The 23,070-nt window shown below is 32.3% G+C and overlaps 1 protein-coding gene across 1 annotated transcript in view; it reads right to left on the reverse strand.

Annotated features, from left to right (window-relative positions):
- Positions 1–300: 300 nt before the first annotated feature.
- LOC111617162 (zinc transporter ZIP11-like) overlaps positions 301–23,070 on the reverse strand; it is a 45,340-nt gene continuing 22,570 nt past the window's right edge. The window contains exons 4-9 of the mRNA XM_023358496.1: positions 20,467–20,584; positions 17,297–17,449; positions 17,151–17,220; positions 2,092–2,190; positions 1,852–2,010; positions 301–1,095 (exon numbers count right to left, since the gene is read on the reverse strand). Coding sequence (XP_023214264.1) covers positions 1,017–1,095; positions 1,852–2,010; positions 2,092–2,190; positions 17,151–17,220; positions 17,297–17,449; positions 20,467–20,584 — 678 coding nt within the window. The 3' untranslated portion in view covers positions 301–1,016. The remainder of the gene's footprint in view (positions 1,096–1,851; positions 2,011–2,091; positions 2,191–17,150; positions 17,221–17,296; positions 17,450–20,466; positions 20,585–23,070) is intronic.

Genomic DNA, 23,070 nt, shown 5'->3' on the forward strand with positions numbered 1-23,070 from the left:
ATTAACACACGCGCTCACAAAATTGCACTTCGAGGCTCTTACCATGTTTATTTCCACCTAAAAAATCGTAAATAAATAGATTTCCAGCTATTATTACAACTTTTACTTTCTCGAATTTCCCTAATTCTAAACGAAAAATCCCTACAGTTAAAAAATACAGGCGGTGATATTAACACACACTCTTTATTTAATAATTAAATAATATGTTTTAATTACTTATATAATATAAATTATCCGTTTAATTTTAAAATAATTTAAAAATTATCACTAAATTTAATACTGTATTCTAAACGATTTTTTTAAAAAAAGGTACCAAAATTTACTAAATGAAAACAATTTCATTGCTAAAATATGCATTTTTTACAGTAAAAATACAGACTAAACTAGCTATTTCAGCTAAAAAAATTCTAACAAAAACATTTAATTTCATGAAAAAAATCCATCGTCATCCAATGATGATTCTTTAATCCTTTATACAGATAAACAATTAAGCTTTTTTAATATATTTAAATAAATCGAGTCATTTTTTAAATATTTAAATACTTTACCACAAAAAAATCATGTGTAAAAATACTTAACACGAACACAGACTGGTCGTTTAAAATAATATACATGTATATACGTTCTGTAAAATGCTTTAAACCGCAACTAAGTACACACACACACACACACAGATTATGGTATCAAAATTTCTCATTACTAAACATAAAAATAATAATCACACCCAATAAACGTGTTGAAGAGAACGGGGAGATCCAACTGTCGAGGAATGCTTAGAGTCCACCTGTTTTATAAGAAAAGAGGGGAAAGAACAAAAAAATTCCCCCATGTTTCGCAGTCTACGGGTCCACATATTTACACTTTGACAGAGCAAAGTCCTCTCTCTCTCGTTCCGCAGAGGCAATGCACAAAACGACAATACAACTATCATTTCCGGCAGCGGCAGGTTCACAACCGTCGACCTTGGGGGAGGACACAGCAAAGAGGGAAATAACCCGTCGTAGGTAAAAGGGTTTTTAACCCAGACCCACGTCCAACGCCATCATTATCAGGAAACCCAAGACGGATGACCAAGACGCTAACTTTGTATTGCCACTGAAAGAAAAGAAAGATTTCTCGTCATTTCAGTCATTCTGCATCTTAAAGGGGAAGAAAATAAAATTTCTTAATTGGATAATGCTCTAAACTCGAAAAATTCCGGCTGTAAACGCCCCAACAATCGAGATTCTAAATACATTCCACGCCATTTTGGCTGCCTCTTTATGTTTATATATATATATATAAGGTTAGCTATCCAAGAGTATTTGAATTTTTCGTCGCATTTATCGCTTTAAGAGTGTCCTACTTTTAACCCCCACATCGTATCGTGACGCGTGAATAAAGAACCGAGTACATGATGCTCCACATACAGGTATAATCGCCGATCTTGCTAACGTCAGAAACCCTAAAAATATATTATCTCCAGCTTCTTACCCTCATAAATTGTTGGGGAGCGATTAGATGCGCGTGCATCCTCCCACGCCCCACTAGAATTCTTCTATATAAGGCTCTCATTCTATATATAAACACGATTCTATTTCGGCATTCGTCCTGTTTTTACTCCAGGTGATACGAGGGGAGCGGGGTCAATTGTCGAAGCTTTTTCTTTCCCTTTTTTCCTGGAACGGGGAAGGAGGGGAAGCCGATGGAATCGTCTGGTTACGCGTTCTCCCATCCCACACTCTGAGGTTCTCACGCTCCGACCTCCAAACACGCGCGCGCACAAAAAATACCCCCACCCGACTTCGAAAGTCGCCGAAGATGTAGGTTAGAAAGCCATGATCCAAAAATAACGCGTAACGTGTTACTTACGATATTTGCGCTTCCGGTATGATGTCGTCTATCACTACATATATCATGGCACCCGCTGCAAAAGCTAGAGCGTACGGTAACGCCGGTTCTACCAGCGTAACACCTATAGCGCCGATTACTCCCGCTACGGGTTCTACTAATCCGCTGAGCTGGCCGAACCTGTAAAGAGTACAATAGTTACTAACGGACAGACAGACGGAACGAATTCGGAGAAAACCGTAACAAACAAAACACACTCACCAGAAACTCTTCCACGAAGAAACACCAACCGCTCTTAGGGGTAAACTAACGGCCAATCCTTCGGGAAAGTTCTGAATTCCTATTCCTATCGCTAAGTTTCTGTAAATAAATAAAAACAACATCTAAATAAATTAATTTTTTTAAATTTTAGATTGGTGACGTCACGTTCGAAATATTTTTTTAATCGTAGTGGGCGTTGCGGTCGCAATGGCGCCGCCCATGAGTAAAAGAGGTTTGGGCGTTAGCCGAAAAATTACGCACATTTTTTCGCGTTTACTACAAACGTGAAAGTTCTGATAGTAAATAAGGGTTAAAACGTGTCAAAATAGTGTATTTTTGTAAAAATATTCCAAGTTTTATGTAGTTATAAACTCAAAAAATGCTTATTAGAAGTTCCCGACCACGTGTCTACCAAGTGTTACTGCTAATCATCAAATTTTAATGGCCCGGATGGGAGATTTTCTCAACACGCCTAACAGAATCTTGCATCGAAATCTTGGAAATGAAACAATATTTTCTCGTGTAGGAAGGAGACAAATACTCTCCAAGATACAAACAATTTAGGGCCTTTACTGATACAAACCCAATCGTTCTTTACAGCAAAAACTAATTATTTCACAACAACAAATCACACTCTGAACTACAATATGAGCCTTACAATAACTAATAAGTGAAAGGTGTAAATGTTCATACATAGAAATTAAACTTATATATAATTATCAAATGATGAAGTAATTACAAGAAAACAATCCACATTGCATTAATTTTATGTATATATGCAGCAATGAGAAACAGATTTATATACACTTTTATCATTCTCTTTTAAAATATTGAATTTAAATGCTGTGTATAGTTTCTACAGCATGTAATTCATACTAATTCTTATGTGAAATACAATAATGCATTAAGAAATTGAAAACGAATCAAATTTGGCAGCAATGTAGCTTTATATTACTTTCTAATTAAATTAACATATTATGATCTAGTAACACTCCAACAAACCATGTACCAAAGTAACTTATGTTAAGAATACATGAAGCATAGTATTTGAGGATCTTAATTTGAAATTAAGAATACAATAGACTGTATATATTTTAAAAACAAATCTCTTTCTCTGGATATTCTCTTTTAGAGCTATTCACAGTTTTGTTCAATGCATTAAAAAAATATTTGTATACTGCAGGGCTGCCCAATTCATTTCGGAGGCGGGCTATAATTTCAATTACATGTCAGCCACCTAGGGAATCATACTTGCTTACACTCATGATTCTTCTATAAATGGATAGGTATTTGAATCAAACAAAACTTTAAGTTGCACAAGTTTTAATAATACCTAATAAAAAATACATCAATGAGACCTATGAAGGAGCTTATTAGCTAATAATTTTTCAATATTTGGTGGCAAAAATTTAATTTTAATACACAAAAGTTGACTCAAAACTAATAGAACAAGTGTAATAAATGCATATGTTAGGTATTAACAGCGGTTTGGCGGTGACTCAAGTCAAAGTTCATTCCGCAATTGACCAATCACATGGAGGTTGGCATTATTGGTAGCACGACATCATGCATGGTGACAGCCTACCACTACTGTGGGGGGGCAAATTCAAATACGTTGGCGGGCCACAAAGTGGCCTGTGGGCCTGGATTTGGGCAGCCTTGGTATACTACAACATAAAGATATGGCTAAACACTTAAGATTTTTATTAAATTTAAGCAACACATTCATCTAAATTAGGGGTCCCCAAACTTTTTATCCTGTCGACCCCTTTATAGAATATTTGCCTTCTTATCGATCCCCAGATTAAGTATTTAACAAAAACATTAAGTCATTTTTGCATTTCTAATGTTAAGCGATAAAAAGTCCTGCATAACAACCCAACAAAAGAATTTATAGTTCCCATATCTTATAAAATACTTTCAATAACATTAACAGAAAAAGGAGATCATTTTCACTGATTTATGATCTTAAAAAATAATAGCAAAATTATGGATAGATGGAAATTTGCCTATAGTTCTTAAACTGTACGTGTCATAATATGTAAAATACACACTTATCTTTGAAAACATAAGTTATATTGGATGAAAAAAACCTCTTACTGTTATTTTGCGACTACTACTGAATTCCTTAAAAATATATTGACATGCCTTTTTATTAAAATAGTTGATATTAGTGAGATGGATGAGTCTGAAGAGAAGCAGCAAGATTATTGATATGCAGTTGAAAATTGGTAAGTTATAGTCGCAAATCACCATAGCTTTCCAATTTCAATCTGTTCCTCCGTTTTGTCAAAATTGCATTTGTGTGGCTAAAACCAGCTTCAACCATGTATGAAGTTGGGAATGCAAGTAAGAAAGGTTCGGCTTCTGCTCTGAGCTTGGGATATTTAGGGCAATATTGTTATTGCTCCAAAATTCACTGAGGTTTTTATTTTTAAACAATGCTTTAGCTTTGAAATCTACACATATTTCACTCAGTTCATCTTCTAAGCTAGATTCACTACCTTCATTATCTATTTTTACATCAAATGGATTAGCAAACCATTCAGGAACATGCATATTCTCAAGTCTTCAAAACGTGCTTTAAAGTATCTTAATTTATCAAGATGTTTAATATATATTTCCAAATTACGGTCGGAAATCTTTTCATTTTCTTTTAGTACTTGCAAGTTTGAAAAATATTTAAAATTGGATCATGCCAGTGAAGATTTAAATAGCTCCATTTTTACTTGCTTGAAATTTACTTGCTTGCATTGTTCAAGCGTGAAAAACTGTAACGTTTATTCTTGCAAACGCTTCTGTACTATATTAATGATTTTAGATATATTACAATATTTTCTCTGTAAAGGACAAAATATCTACATTTAGATATAAAATACTTAGTGTGTCAACCCTACTAGAGTGTAACAGTTCAACGTATGTCTGTGTATAATAAACTATTAGAGTTCATAACATGTTTGCAACACTAGTACAGTGGCCAGATGTGTGAAAATAGAGTAACACATACTTAAAGTGGCATAGACTAAAGCAAAACTCAAGTTATAACTAGGGTAGTCAGTAATGTTGTTGAGCATATCCGTATTTCAAATTTTTATTGGAATATTCTATCTTTTTCCTAGACAGTTTAATTGATCCTGTTTGGTATTAATCGACCCCTTGGGGTTGATATCGACCACTATGGGGACCCCTAATCTAAATAGTCAAATATTTTTCTTAAAAACATAAATTAATAATATAGCCTAACATATAGCAAAGTTTATAGGAATAACATTAATACCTTTATATAATTGTTTTCTGTAACTTTAGAAATGTAATATTTTAGAAAAGTTCTTTGACTACTTAATTATAAAAAAATTCCAATATGATAAGCTGTATGAAACTAATTCAAAACAATTCAACTTCATTAAAATTACAAAAACAATTAAAAATTGAATTGTTCTCTTCTAGAAAGGAAACTTGGCCAAAAGTTTTACTTTAGAAAACTATTATTTCGAATAGTAAAATAAAAAAAATGCATGAAAGAATACTACAATAAATATTTTACAATATCTGATTACAAATGTTGTAAGAACAGCAGTTCTGCAATGCAAAGTTTGAAGTTAGTCAATACACAGCTACACTTAGTGTTTGTATCAATGTACACATCACCAGGATACTTTCAAAATAAGACAACCAAATGGATAAATGTGATCAGTTTAAAAATACCCATTTTCAAAATATAGTAACAAAATATTTCATAAATTATTGCCAATAATGACAAACAATAAGGAATCCGATTATAAGATTATAAATTGTGTATATATGTATTTTTTATTAGGTGGCTTCTTTGCCATGGTTGCCTCAAAAGCTCGTCAATGCAACCATTAAGTGGGTGTCAAAACGCCCATTGCCCTTTGGTACCAATTTTTGGACACACGCACACATGCACACAGAAACAAAACTTGAGTAAATTTAGGACTTGTGACGACTGACATTTTCATGGTAATGGAAGTCCATAGGTAATCACACCAGGAGGCTTGCCAAATTAGCACAAACATACCATAATAAAGAATTATTTTGGTTCAATGTCACGACTTGGTGGATTTATTGACACTTGGCAAATAATTTCATCATCAACTTTTAATCCATATAGATACGCATTTCAGGCTTTCACTCCTCTTCAGTCTGTTACATAGGTTGTATCTTGTGGACATCTGTCAGGCACCTTCTGCACTACATCTTCCCACTTCCCTTCCGACTTGATGGCCTCCCCTGCATGCCTTGCAACATGAAACAATCTCACCTCCCCAGAGTGCCACATGTCCGAAATGCGTATCTATATAGATTAAAAGTTGATGATGAAATTATTTGCCAAGTGTCAATAAATTCACCAAGTCGTGACATTGAACCAAGCAAAACAACAAGAAGAAGGCACGGTTTCAACAAATAAATAAAACAAAGAATTAGTTGGTCAGCAGAAATTCAATTTCATTTGATTTGTAATCTTCAAATTCAAAGTAATTACTTTTGTTATATTACATTAATTTTGGAATTCATTTTTGAAGATTATTTAAATAATTTAATAAAAAAAAGCAACATTAAATTTTAATATGAAACTGCCTTCAGATATGTTAATCATATGAATAATTATTTCATTTTAAAGGTGCATTTTATTTCTTTTTTAAATCTTTTATTAAGATATTAAGATGACCCTTTTCTCACATTCACAGATTTGTTTGTTGCAATAGCAGAATATTAAATAAAAATAAGTTGGCAAATTGAGCATAGTATGATCATTGATACTAGACAGACCAGCTCCAGTATTTCAAAAACAGTATTTTTCCTGGCATTTTCATACATAATAACATCTAAATAGAAGAACAAACTAAAACATTGTAGCCGTGGATGTTCATAAGTATCTTGGCTGTTAGTCGAGACCAGAAAGATCGAATGAACAGACTAGTGGATATGATGATGATAAGTACTGGGAAGTTAAGAAGTAGAAAAATGTTACGAGGTTCAATGAATCCAGACTCATGTTGATGGCACAAACCTGATCATTTACAGGATGAAATGGAACAAACAGTTTGCAACATGCCTGCGTTAGCAGCAAATTTACCAACTACACAATACCATTACATTAGCATAAACTAAGTTTTCTCAGAAACACTTCCAACTCTTCATCAAAACTCTTACAAAATTCAGGCTGCAAATCAAAAGGTAATATCTCCAATGGACCCTTTGACTCAAGGTACAGCAATCAAATAGAGTTCTTATTGGATCTTGTAGCTTCACTGCTCAAGTTCAACTCTCCTCCTTTCTTTGTTCCTCCATTTTTTTCTTTCCCATAAGGGAACTCCGAACAGTCAAAAGTTTGAGTCACACATATTCCAAACATAACTACTTTCCCAGAAACACGTACATCACCATTTTACTAACAGCCAATACTATTAATCTTTCCGACACCACTAAACTTATGACACAGTATGACAAACAACCGGACAATCTGGATTTCAAAAATTCTCTATGATCCATCAAATTATGACTGATAAACATGTTAATAAATGATAATTATGAATGTTTTAGTATATTCATACATCAAATGCTTTTGTCTTCATTTTAGATAATGAATTAAACATTTGGTTCAAACACAACCTTATATACTAGCCTATTTGACATGCAAAAGACTAGTATACATTTCAACAACAAAAAACATTGCCGTCCTCCTCAGCTGGTTTTAATTCTACAACCCTTTCAACTGACACACAATTTTACTTTTTTCAATCTCCCTTATTTTTTACATTATTATATAAAAAATATGATTAAAATATCCAAAATTAACATATATGAACTATATTTTACACACAATTCTTCAAAATCTTCCACAAAATATTCTTTTTTTTAAAAAACAAACTCTGTCAAGAGTATTCTTTTTTTGCAACTGTCCCCTTCCAGTTAGTACACACATTGTAACCATATGTCAGGCAACACCAATATCACTATTCCTTTACCATCCTTTTTATTCCTTTATTCTCCTTTTTATTTTTTCCATTATTCCTTTACAGTCTCTTTTATTTTTTCAATTCAGCCTACCAACACAAATCATCTATATTCCACTATTCCACACCCTCTAACATTTCAGCATAATATAGTATACTTTATCTAACATAAGAAATTAATAAATTGGAAAATCTGTAGCTAACTACAGTTTTGTCCATGGACAAAACTAACAGACAGGAGACAAAAAAACAACACTTTACTACTCATGCAGAATATGAAATTCTGCACTAGTAACATAAGGTTTAAATCCTTTTATAGGATTTAAACCCATGCATCTATTGTCATCTATTGACAATAGAATAGAATGCATTACTATGTGGTTGTCTGACCAACACAGATTACAGGGATATTTCTTATTTATACATTATTTGACCTGCATTATTGGAGAATCAACGATGTAGGACATCGTTGATTCTCCACATTCATAAACATTCCTGACTCATAGCACCTCAGTTGTTCTATTGCCATAACTATCCATCATCAATTCATCTGTAGTTCCATCTACCAGATCCATTTCTTCATGGGGATTGCTCTTACTCTTTTTTGGCAACTATTCCAAAATATATGTCTTGCCTGCCTCATGAATGAAAAATCATCAAACACTATCTGCCTGATTCTCTCATTATTCCAATAAGGTTAGATTAGATGCAGATACCATCAAGCAGACCTTTACCATCTGCATTCTTACAGGAAAGGCCAGTTTATGACAACAAGCTGATAATCTATAGATTTGTTTGATTTTTCCTCGACTCCTCCCGCACTTAAGGATGGCCATACATATTTTGATGGACATTGAATTGATATGTAGATAGCATATTAGAATCACACTAAGACACAAATGTCTTACATTGTTAGTATTGACTAGAAACATGACAGCTGAGGAATTATAATTGACTTGAGAATCACTAATAGGACTTCATTGAACAGTTTTATAGGTATTATGTATGTATGTATGTATGTATGTATGTATGTATGTATGTATGTATGTATGAAATTTATCTCATATATACTATCATTTATTTACATTCATTATTTGAATATGAAATTAATCTATTAAAGCCTATAATTGGGATTTTAAAATGCATTTATGATATACTAGCTGTTACCCGCGACTTTGCCCGCAGGGGTTTTGCAAGCAAACCCCATTTATATTCAGTATTTCAACAACCATAGTAATTGTTATATAACACCTACTGCTGAGAATGATGAGAATTGCCAAGAATCAAACAAACTATTTTCTATTTGATCAATTTTCTGGAACGTTTACAATCGTTCTATAATCAAACCAATATGCAATAACAAATTTGAATTTAAAACGGTTCGAACATTTGTAAAATCAAAATAGATAAAAATATTTATAACAATGTCTGAAGTGTTATCAATTTAATATACCTAAGTACTCAATGAAGACTAAATGTAGTTGAAAACAAACAATCGCATCTAAAATAGTACAGTAGAAGCAGTTCTTCAGGTTAAGCCTTAATCCTCTTCCTCCCCACGGGAATTTCGAAAAAATTCCTTCTTAGTGTCCGTTTTCATGACATACCCTAACTGTGTACAAAATTTCACCTCTAGGTTCAGCAGTTTGCTCTGGGCGATGATGAATCAGTCAATCACTCAGTCAGGACAAGTAATTTTATATATTTAGATAACCAGCAACAGTTGTTTTTGACTTTCTGCCCCATGAGTACCAAGAGGACAATTATCAGGCCCACATTAGAGTGGCGGAGGAACAGACCACTCTATACCCCCAAAAAATTTCAAAAGTTTTTGCCCAACAGAATTCATTCCCAGGTCCCCCAGAGGTATAGGCCAAAACCTCAAATACTGTTGTCCAACAGGCCAAGAAGTTAACAGACAAGAAAAAAAATTAATTTCCAAGATACAAGTATTAAAAATAATAAAAAAGATTACATAAAATAAAAAATTTACTGAGGAGTAGATTTGGTGATATCACAAGTCGGTTTTGGATGTATCATAAAATCTCCATTGGGTTAAAATATTTGGGATCCTTTTGCTGGGCCAATTCAAGCTTTGGAAAGTGTTTATGTCAAATTATCATCCAGTCCAGAAGATTTAATTTTGTATTTGGGATTTAGGCATGACTTGCCTTCACACCAATGCCTTTCAATCACTGTCGTAAAACAATTTGCTTTGTCCTTAAATATAACATCTTATCGGCATGAATGGCCAACTTTTAATGGGGAAGAAACAGATCAGAGAGATGTTTTTGCTCATCAAAAGATGAATCTACCATTATTGTTTGATTAATTTATAATTTTGGGTTTAGTTTACTGGAGAATTAAATCGGCCATCAATAATAAATAAATTAGATCATTTACATTCTTGAAATGCAGGATATTTAACCATAACAAAAACATTTATATGGTAATGATATAAAAAAATATAAATATACTAGGGTATACGAGTCCTGGCTAGCCCGAGGCAATTTTGAGTTGTGCATCTCCTTACTTTTTTTTTTTTCATATAATTAAAATTTAGAAATTAAAAACTCAATACAAACACATTTTTAATTAAAAATATACACGCAAAAATGCATATATATGAGAATTAGATACCTAAAATTTCACTCTTTTCTAGATTCTCACAGATCACTTTCTATTGCAATCATTGGCAATCTGACCAGTCTGTGTGAAATACTAGATCTTAGTTTTAATTAGCCTTGAACTTGAAAAAGAGCATTTGCCACTTGCATTGAAACCGGAAGTGTCAAATATATTCAAAAAGATACTTAAATTAATATAAAGAATGATTTCTAAATCATTTGCATATTTGAAAAATGATGACACGAATATCTTTTTCTTCACCACCAGTCTTCATGAACTGCCAAGAGGAATGCCTCCTGGATAGACTTTTCCTATGGAAACTGGTCCAAACTTAAGTGTTAGACATGTGATGGACACCAGGAAAACTCTATAGGGTCAGCCCACCAGCAAGGCATGAACCTATGACAGAATCAAATCTGGATGTGTGGAAAATCCCCAGGAATTTTTTTGGAGTGGTCCGTCAGGATATGAGGAGCCCTGTCCCTCACCTCTCGGCCATTCTATTGTGGACTTAGCAAAATCCCTATAGGGTCTGCTAAATAAAACAAAAAGGCCCTCACAGTGCCCTCAGGCATTAAGTTAAACACAAACACTAAACCAGTGGTTCTTAACCTGTGGTCCCTGAAAGCATCCAAAGTGGTCCGCGAAAGTTATCCCAAAATTATTAAATAAATGACGACGCGTTGATGACAATATGCAGTACGTCAAGATAAGCCGATAGCTGACTGGGCTGGGGTATGGTGCGTGGTCAGAAAATATGAAATTGGAAGTCACTAGCAATAAATTTGCATTTGAAGATAAAATCAGTGCGTTTATCGCTAAAATCGACCTATGGATCAGCAAAGTCGAAAGAGAGAATTTTTCTGCGTTTGATACATTGAACCCAATTATTGATTGACAGTGTGCTGAGATTAAAGGACAAATACAAAAGAACATTACATTCCATTTGCAAAGCTTGAAAAATGAATTCAATCGCTATTTTCCTGACTGCAAGGACAAAGGTATTCGGAAACTGATTTGCAATCCTTTCATAGTCAACATTTCTGAGGTGCCGGATGAAATACAAGAAGAGTTAATTGAAATGCAACATGATAGTAACTGCAAGGATACATTCGAGACAGGAATTAATCTTAAAGATTTTTGGAGCCAAAAAGCTATTGCTTTCCCTAAAATTCGAGAAATTGCTTTACAGTGCCTAACTTTATTTTCAACCACATATTTATGCGAGCAAGGATTCTCAGTGCTTTTGATAATTAAAAATAAACATCGAAATCGGTTGGATGCCAGTGCCGACATGCATTTCCTTTGAGTAGCACTGAACCAAGAATTCAGCAGTTGGTAAACAGTATGCAGTCACAAAAATCGCACTAAAATAATGTAATTAATGTAACACTTTCGCAAATAATATAATACTCTTGGTTCCGAATAATTTTCTATGTGTTTAATTTATAGAACAACCTTATAAGAACCTATATTACTGCCAAACAGCTCGTGGTCCATGACAAGACAAAAATTTTGATAAATGGTTCCCCATCACTAAAAGGTTAAGAACCACTGCACTAAACCAAATGATTGCCATAATTAATCTAGTTATTTTTTGCTATCTACTTTAGCAAAAAATAGCCTGATTAATTATGCAATTGTTTGGTTTAGTATTAATACATTAGGCTTTGGGAGGTTTATATATATATATAAAAGGTATTAAAAATCACAGTATTTATTATAATAGATTTAGATATATCTATGTTTAATAAACATTACTTTAAAATTATTTTATTTTTCCTACTTATTTCAGCACCCCTCAAAGAAGGCACACTAACAAAACAGTGCTGGTTTAATGTGCTTACCACATTAAACCTGCACTGACCATATTTTCCATTAACAAACACGTCAATCTTACAAATCACATTTAGTAATAAATTTAATAATATTCAAGGAAGGAAAACCATAGTCCCTTCATTACAGCCTTAGAATTTGATTACCATTAGAGAATTTTATTTAACCCGGTGTGAATGAGGTGAGAAATTGTTACACCAGCTATGAGGTGGGTAGGAGATACCCGAAACTTTGATGCCGAATTTTTTATACTATTGATATAATTGTGTATAAAGTATTTTTTCACTTGGGATAATAAGAATAGTATCTATTCAACAAGATGAGTAAATAAAATATTATGTTTAAGATTGAAAAGCATTTTTTTTTTAATTGAAATAACAAAGTGTCTATATTTTCTTTGAAAAAGTACAAGTTTTGGTAGTTTAACATTTTTTCGTATAAAATCCTAACAAAATTACAACTACTTTGGTTAATCAACATAACTATAGTATCTTCAAATTATAAAAATAAAAAAAAAAATAAAAAGATCTTATAAGATCAATTTGCACAACATTACACCTACAAATCAGCACAATCTCCACACACAAAAATCGCATGCTTCATACATTTTGGCTTCTCACACTTAGGAAAACAAAACATTGCTGTTCGATCTGTATTTTAGTACACTCACCACACCTGACATATTTATTAGCCATTTTTTTGGAAACAGGTAATGAAGATTCTCCAAGTTGATCAGTAATCACTTTTTGAGTTTCCCTTGGAAGATGTGTCTTTTTGCCTAATGCGAAGACTATCATTTGAGAAATCTAGAAATAAATCTAAAAATACTGTAAATAACTATAACTCATAAACTTACTGTCAACTCAAAAATGTAACACCGACTATGAGGTCGGGTGTGACGTACCCCAGCCATCTTTGCTCATGTGTATTGCCCGCCGACACCAGCGGAACACTAAACTCAACACTGCACCTTGCCCCCCACTCCCTTACCTCCAACTACTGTGAGAATGGGATTTGCATGGCAACAATAACATTAAATAATCTGCGTTTAAAATCTCGGGTATAACATACCCGACCTCACTCACGCCGGGTTAAATGAAGTACATTAATTTCATCAATTAGAGAATGAATTTCATAACATATAAAATGATATTTAAGTTACATAAAAAAGTGTATATGTTGATGATAATGAAATCAGAAGAAAAGATTATTTCTAGACAATAATGATCATTGCCAAAACCTACCTCAAAAACATCTTAATTGACAATTTCTCATTTCAGTCTAGAATCTGTGTTTGTAAATATCATTTCTTTTTCACAAAGTCATAAATTTTATGAGTAAAGCCTATTATTTGTAAAATTCATTAACTGTAAATCCGGGGAAAAAAGGAATTATCCATCAACAGGGATTAATTAATCTGTAGAGTTAGTGAAAATAATGTCAATGGACTTGACATTTTATTTCAAATTAAATCAAAATCACATTACTTTATGATACAAACTCTGTAACCTCATGTGTTGATGTGACAATTAAATTCACATCATGCTACCTCTAATGTACATTCATTGATCTGGGCGATAGCTTGTGCAATAGATCTTCCAACTTGTACCAAGATGTAAATATTACTGCGTTTTTAATCACATTTTTATTTGATAACATTTTTCTGCCATAAAAATTGTTGTTAATAAGAAAAGAAGTAAAACTGTCAATGACTTTTCAATTAATCCTACATTATACACAATGAATAAATTGATCTATCTATTGATAGATTACTCTTCTTTATTTATAAATCATCGTATTTTAAGATAATTACAATTTACAATTAATTTTATTATGATTTTATTATTAATTACAGTCACTTCAATTAATCTTAAATGTAAACATTCAATTCTACAGAAAAATCTGCCTTTAAAGTTATAGTAATTTTACCTGTGGATTGAGAATACGGTGAAATCTATCAACTGCATTACATAAATTAATTTTATCATCAAATTATAATTATTATAAATGTGCAATGACAATTGCAAAGCACACAAAAAGGAATCAACAATTATTGTACAATTTCATTTTTTAATTATTTTAATTAAACATATTTATTTAAAAATATAACAAAAACATTTTACTCTACTTACAAAGCAAGAAATGATATTACGTTCCTGCAAAATTTATTTATTAATTTAGTAAATTTTCAATATATAATTGTTATTTTTTAACATAATATTAGTAAATTTTTCATTTTAAAAAGCACAAAAGGAAAATATTCACCACATTCGATAACATTAATGAAGGTAAGACATTTGTTAGACAAATACACTTATTACACTTGAATATGTTGAAAACTCAAGTATATTTATTGCCCTTAAGTCGGCTATGCACAAATACAATACCAATCTTTGTTGTTTTTATAACAAAAAAATAAACTGAATACAATAATATAGAGCAATACACAACACAAACAACTGACTACTAACTCACATTCATGATGAAACTGTCACAGTTAAGTGTAAAAAAAAAAAAACAGAACAAACAGACTAGTAAAAAAAATGACAACCACACATACAATTTCAAATGCACTAGAATAATAAGCCATACAATTCTAACCTTAACAATATTTAAATAAATATAATCACTATAATTTTACATTGATAATCAAAAAGTCAATTTAAAAATAGATACAGGTTGAATGATAACGTGGGTTATCTGGCAATACAAATAATTGTAATTGCCCTTCTGTGAAATTATTTGCAGTTTAATAGTTTGCAGAGTAGTTTGAAGTAGTTTTGTTTTAATTTTTTTTTCTTCTCCAATTACTATATTTTACAAAAAAATTTACACATTTAGCATAATATACTCACACATATTAATATTAAATTTATATTAAAGTTGGCTGTATAGTTTGTATAGTTGCTTGTGAAATAGTGACTGCATCCAAATCCTTTTTATGGTAATGAATTTAAAAATAATAATAATAATAATATGCATGTTAGCATTATGCAATGTATATAAAGAAATGTGGCGCACTCAAAATGAATCTGTATATCTTGTGGCCTATCACAGTAAATAGTGTGATGGTCCCAATTTAGATTTTTCAGTGTCTAATTCAGAGTGGCAATTACTTTATTTACTTCTTATTTAACTCACATCTGGTAATATAATTAATCATTACTATTGAGAGCCATGCTGGCTACATCCCCCTCTAGACTCGTCGAATATGGGTGACACACTAAACATCAAGTATACTATGGATATTGTCATTGTCATCATTTTTCCAATTTAACTTTGAAGTTAAGACTATTTACAAAAATATACATTTTCAAGTCTATCCATTTATCCTTTAACACAACCATAGAAGTAACAGTTACATTGGATGGAAGAAAAACTTCATTAAAAAACAAATAATAATAGGTAAAAATTCACAAAGTTAAAAACAATATCAAACATCAGCCTTTTATTTGAGGATATGATGCTTTTACAAAAGTCATTTTTCCAAAAAAAAAAATCATTTTTCCATTTAATTCTTTTTGAGGTTGTTAGCAGCCATTTTTATTTTCAACAATTAATACAGATTAGGCAGTTCTTTATCATTCAGGATTTGTTCAGTTTCACTTATTCATAATTACATCCATAATAAACTGCTGGTAAAAATTAAAAAAAAAGAGAGGGGACAAAAATGGAATATTTGAGATAAGATCTTCTAAACTGCATGCCAGAAAGCATTCTGATATGCCAGGGATACAATTGTGTCAGTTATGTAAAGATTTTATTTCCCTTTAATAATTTTTTGTAGGGTTATATGCTAGCACAGGTTATGTCCTCACAGATTATGTGCACAAAATTATGTTAATTATTTAGTCAATTTTTGTGAATTTAAAAAAATGTCCCCTATAGTCGGCTGTATTCATTTGACAACTTAATATCATTTTGCTATTAAACAGTCCAGGCTTTTATTTCATAATATAAAAATATCAATAAATAAATACAGTATCTACAAAATTTTCTCTGTATCAATACAAGAGACAATAAATGTCCAAAACAGGAATTTTGTAAATTATGTAATACAAGATCACACTTTTGACAAAATAGTTGGTTAATGATGAAAAGCATCATTGTTCAGTAGTCAAAAACAATCTGCTGAAAGATGGTTTTTATCCTTAAGAAGTTTTATCATAGAGGAAATAAAATTCCAGGTTTTAGTATTATCTTGCAAGGAAAGGTTTGCTGAAAGATGATGCTTTTCATCATTAATGAACTATTTTGTCATAAGTGTAATCTCATATTATATAATTCACAAAATTTGTTCTAGAATTAAAAGTAACGAAGCCAATTTTTTTTATAATTTAGTTTGCGAATCTTTATACATATTTTATAATGAATCTAAGTACATTTAACATATTTTTAAGACACAAAAGTTTCAAGCACATTAAGAGCAATAACATAATATCTAGATAGAAAGATTGGTAAAAAAAAAAATAATTTATCTCAATACACACTAAAATAACAACAAACAAATGACAAATGTAAGTTAATGTAATTTTACTACATGAAGATTAAATAAGGATCACTTTATTATTGTAAAATTGCAACATATAAATGATTTTGCTTATTTAAAGCACTTACCTTGCACTTTCAAAAGTGGCAGATTGTGTTTTATTAACAGCACCGAATCCCACTCCGACAGCTAATCCTTCTATAAACACCAATCAATTTTTAACCATTTGAGTTTAAAACATCCAATAAATTTTTAAACATTCTGTTTGACCTACCTGGTATGTTATGTACAGTAATAGCTAAAATTAATAAAAGGATTCTCTGCCAGCATTTTTCTTGTTTCTCTTCAGGTACCACTCCGTTAATGACTGGTGTTGAATTTAATTTAGTAGTAATGCTTCTGTGATGTAACGATTTGTTTTGATAGTCTAATAAGAAATATAAAAAACGTCTTTGTATTAAATTGGTCAGTAGTACTCAGGAGCTTCTATTAACTTGATTATAATAACTAAGGACAATATTTTACTTCCAAACTGTGTTTGAAATACGTATTATCCTTCTACTAAATGCAATACTTCAAAAAATAATTGTATGTCAGAAATATGGATAAAGTAATTTAAATAAAAACTGTTAAAAGTATTCTGAATTAATTATATTATTGATATGACCAATTATCAAAAGAACATGACTAGAGAAATAGACAGAATCTATTATCTTCAACAATTAGAATTTACATACATGGTACTGTATTTAGTAATGTATACAAGGTACTGCAGACTTTCTTTCCTCTACAGTAATAGAGGAAGGAAAATCTGCAGCTTATAATTCCAACAAACTATTACAGTTTATTCCAAAGCTAATGGTTACAAAATGGAATAAGAATAGGCACAAGTAAAGACCGAGTGCTTCTCAAAAGTATATAAAAACAATTTCTCAAATTTGTTTTGAATATTTTCAATTTTTTTTTTAATATTTCTTTCGTCAGAAAATTGAAATGTAAAAATACTGGATAGCCATAATTAAAATTTCACTATTCAGAGCACTCTACAGCTGTAACCAATAAGCAGATTGATGCCAAAATTTGTATGCAGACTATGCATATGATACAAAAAAATATTTTAGGAAAAAAAAAAAAAAAAAAGGTTTAGTTCAAAAACTTTCACTAGGGACACTTTACAGGAAAATACATGAAGCAAAACAAAAACACCACATTTATTCATTGTGCAGAGCTGTTTGCTGATGTAAGGAATGTTACTTGATGTGTGTCCCATTGTTTAGGTGTAAAGTTTCAAGGCCATGAACAGCTTACCATAACTGCTCTCCAGTGACACTTTGCAAGTGCAGTGTAATACAATCCTTTAAGTCTGCGAAAGCTGCAACATTTCCATGATGAACTGTATATGACAAAGCCCCCCAGCAGAAGTTTTTGAACTGAATTTTTTTTTACAAAATCCTTCTCTGCATTCCTTGCATAGTCTGTATACAAATTCTGGTGTCAATCTGCTTATTGGTTATAGCTACATACTGCTCTGAACAGAGAAACTATTTATGTCCACCTTGTATTTCATTGTCTGTTGTAAAGACCATCTCTACACACCATTCAATATTCCCAGTGCTATTCAAACAATATAGTAACTTGTCTATTAATTTTATAATGAACTACACAATTCTGGATTTTGATGTTTTCGTATACACACAATTCTCAGTTAACACAGTAGATATGTCCATTAAAAGTAATACATTAAGCCAAAACACATTATAGACACAGGTCACAATGTAACAAATAGAAAAAAAAATGCCAGTATGAAGAAATTGTCTGATGATATATGGAAGCTGCAATAAGAGTCTAGATGAGCTACAGTTTGGCCACCATGGCTATAATACATCAAAACACGAATACAGTACAGTAGACCCCCCTATAACGCTTAGATATGTTCCACGTTATTCAAATTTTACATTGTAGGAATCATTAAATTAAATACATGAGCCAATCGCAGCCCGACACGTGTGAAGTTTACGGACTAAAGCCGGATGCACACATGCGGCGCGGCAAGGAAAAGCGGTGACGCAAACGCATCTTCGCCGCGCGGCAGCACAACCACACAAGCGGCAATCCGTTTACATTTCGGCGCATGCGTTCAGTATTCAAGATGGCGAACGATATCCACGTGCTTACACACTGTCCCTATCCACGTGTTTACAAATTTTGTTTTGTACGGCTCGCTTTATTTAGCTAAATGATTTTGTCGAAGATTTGAATTTTAGAGATACTTTTTTGGATCGAGAAAGAACTGGTGTACAAAATAGACTTATTCGTGGATCAAGATCTCTCGATAAAGAATACTATTTCGAGTAAGATTCGGTTGTTTTGTTCTTTGAATTAAATTATATATGATTATTTGTGTAGAATTTGTTTTAAATTTGTTATCCTTTCCTCTTTATTCTGATTTTAGTTATCTCGGTTAACCGCCTCGAACTTTCCGCCATTAAAACACCACGTGATTGTATTTTCTCACGTGACTACGAGACAAACTGTTATTGGCTGATAGAAACGCGTCTTGGCGGCGTTGCCGCAAAAGATAGAATTCAACCAACTTTTGCGGCACGAGAAAAGCGGCACAAAATCGACTTCTGCGGCGAGAAAAAGTGACGTCATTCTGCCGCTTTTCCTTGCCGCGCCGCATGTGTGCANTTATCACTTATCTACGTGTGAAGTTTACGGCTTAAGGCTGTTTGAAAGGTTTTCTTCTATAAAATTAACCGATTCTAGACTAATTCCACTCAACATTTCCAAAACACGTATAATTTTTTGGGAATAATCCATATAAACTATGCTATAAACAAAAAATTGTAGGATTACTTACCGAGTGTGCACCATTCGACTATGTCGTTGCTCAAGCTTGTTTTTGTCGCAGAACAGTGCACGAAACAGCAACCGCGATTTCTGATAACAAACTTTTTGCAGAAAAATAACTTGACCTTTGGAGACATCATTAATATAAATAATTTTTATGGCCGTTGAATAAGAAATGTTTCTTTCACAAGAAATGTATAAAATTACAGTACTGTATTAGACTTACAGTACCCTAATTTACATACTGTACAGACGATAATAAACTCAACTTACTAGCCTAAACTCTCCGTAGCGTGGCACTAGACGGCGGAAAGTAGTTCGGCTGCTCGTCCATTATTGGTCCAGATTCGACCAATCTTGTCGCGACAGGAGTCGGCGACGACGTTTTACGAGTCACTTTATATGAATACTACTACAATTTTTTCGCTATGTTATAGGAATTTCTGTTATAGGAACCCACGTTATAGGGGGTCGACTGTATATAATTCTAGTGACATTTTAAATGTAAACTTTTAAATTTCAATCTTGTATGTTATATATTTATTCATATAATTCAAATTACCAAAAACATTAAAAGTATTAAAAACTTACCTGTCAAAGGTTTATATACAACTGATTCTAGTTCATGATTCTGATAGCATTTTGTTTTCTCCTTCTGCTGACTTATGTCTTCTTTAAGAGCTAAGGCAATGTAAGGTGAATGTCCATTCTGTAAATCAACATAAAGAAAACGGTGAGTGATATATACAAATGCTACGAAACAAATTCTATAACATTATACATGTACACATCTAATACAGAATAGATGTGTACATGTAAAACAAAAGTAGAATTTGTAAAAGTAGCACAAGGAGTATGGCAACGCTGCAATTTGAATTTGGCAGTGTGTGAACCAGACATAGTTTTTGAAATGCCAGCTCACGTCGTTGTCGAGTACGATTTACAGCATCATCAAATTCTTTGTAATGTTTGTGAATTATACTTTCATTTTATTAACTTGTATAACAGTAAAATTACATAAAAATTCAGAAAATAGTTAAATGATAATTAAAGCTGCAGATTGTACTAATTTTTTTTTTCTTTATATATACTAAATTACAATAAATTAACTTCCAAATGAAATTTGATAACAGTCATAGAAAAAAATCATCTTATATCTCTAATAATTATAGATGAAAGTTAGTTGTTTAAAAAGTAGAAAAAGGAAACTTTGGACAAAATGCAAACCTCTGAGTGGACAAATAATGAGATCACTCCACTTAGACTCTATAAAAGATCAAATATGCTAATTGACAAAAAGTTATGCCCCAGGTATAAAAGCTCAACACACAACCATGTCTCAGACATGTTGTGATCTAATTGCATGACAGGTAATGCGCACCAGAGTACATTAAAAACACCATTTCGGTATCCTAAAAATGGCCCGCAGAAGCTTACCATCTTCAAAATTTTCAGCAAGCCCATTATATGGAGTACTGAAACCAGGCAAGCCTAATGTCAGAAGACTTCATACAACAGGTACACTGTGTAATGAATTTTGACAAACACCATATCACTGAGCTGAGAAGCAGAATGGCTAGTTTGTCAAATTGCCTGCCATTTGGCCATTTCCACCCGAGCGAGCAAATATTGGAACAGTGAATGTGCGATGGCACATGTACATACATGGCTCTGGATGCCCCAAACAGACCACCAGGAGAGAGAATTGATTGTAACAAACAGCTGCAACAGTGTCTTTGTCAGATGGAACTCTCATTACAGAATCTTCTCTTTTCCCATATGGACTGGTGACTGGTATAAGCAAATTTACAAATACAGAGACCACTATAGATCCTGCCATTTGCATTGCAACTTCATCAGCTTCATTTGCAGTGGTGCCACAACAAAGGATGAATTGCTATGAACAAGAAGCATATCTTCTTAGTAATAAATCCTGGTTTTGTTTGGAAATGTATGACCATCATATTAGCTTTATTAGCTTGTGGAAAACCACTAATAAGCATTCAATCCTGTCTTTACTATTAAGCAACACACTACTTCACTGCTGGTGTTCTGGTTTAGGAAGCCATCTGGTATGACAGTCAAGAACCCCTAGTGTGGCATGAGGGACATTCACAGTACAGCAATATATTCAGAAAATCCTGCATTGCTTTTTGTGGCAGGGCCTCAAACAGCCATTTTTTGGCCACATACAGCTAAATTTTCCCAAGAATGAGACCATCATGTTGCTACACTTCTTCAACCTGCTCATTCTCTGGACTCATCTCCCATTGAGCATTTGTGGAACCCCAGATGAGAAGCCAGCTTTGGTCATCTACAAGTTTAAAGGATGGACTGGCAGTTGCAACATCTGTGGACAAATCTGTTGCAGGATAAAATATAAATCCAGTATCATTATATGTATCCAGGCAAAAGGAGGTCCTACAAGGTACTAACAATTCCTTTAAATTGTATCATTTTTACACAGTAAATTCTCCCTTTGCTATGATATTGTAATCAGTTATGTTCACACTACTAGTTTTATTTGATTCAAATATTCCTTAGTGCATAACTTTTTTTTTGTCAACATGTGTGTCTGGTTACTAGTCAAAGAAGCAAAGTAAATCAAGTTTAGAATAGATCTTATTTTTATTGATTTCAGTCAAGTGTAATTTTGATTGAAATCAAAATAGTAAATCTATCATAAACTGCCACACTAAGTATAAATGTAAACATTTTATTATAAGCACAATAGATTGTATGTAACATTTTCAAGTTAAGATATCATCAGATTTGTGAAGATAGAACCCATTTCACACACCTGATGACACCTTAACTTTCAATGTCAAGAAATATCAAGAAATTAAAATTGTGGAGGATTCCTACCTATCTTCACAATTTTAATTTCCTGACATTTCCAGGTTTTCTAGATAAAAATCTCAGAATTTCTCTGACAAAAATACAAACTACTGTAATTCTTTCATTAAAAGAAATGAACTTTTTATACCAGTGTATAAACATTAAAATTACAGCTTATAGTATGTTTTCTAATTGAAGTTTTATGAGTTGTGAATTTGTTTTATTTTAAAGTACAAATTTAGTCATCTATCTGAATGTCTTTCATTTCTATTGCTAGATGTTTCTTTTTAGCTTCCTATCTTAATTCCAGTTATTACCTTTTGTATCTTATTTTTAATAATGTTCTCTTTAATATCT

Source organism: Centruroides sculpturatus, unplaced genomic scaffold (genome assembly GCF_000671375.1).
Source record: "Centruroides sculpturatus isolate CEXI.00-Female unplaced genomic scaffold, Cexi_2.0 scaffold96, whole genome shotgun sequence".
Lineage (NCBI taxonomy): Eukaryota > Metazoa > Arthropoda > Arachnida > Scorpiones > Buthidae > Centruroides > Centruroides sculpturatus.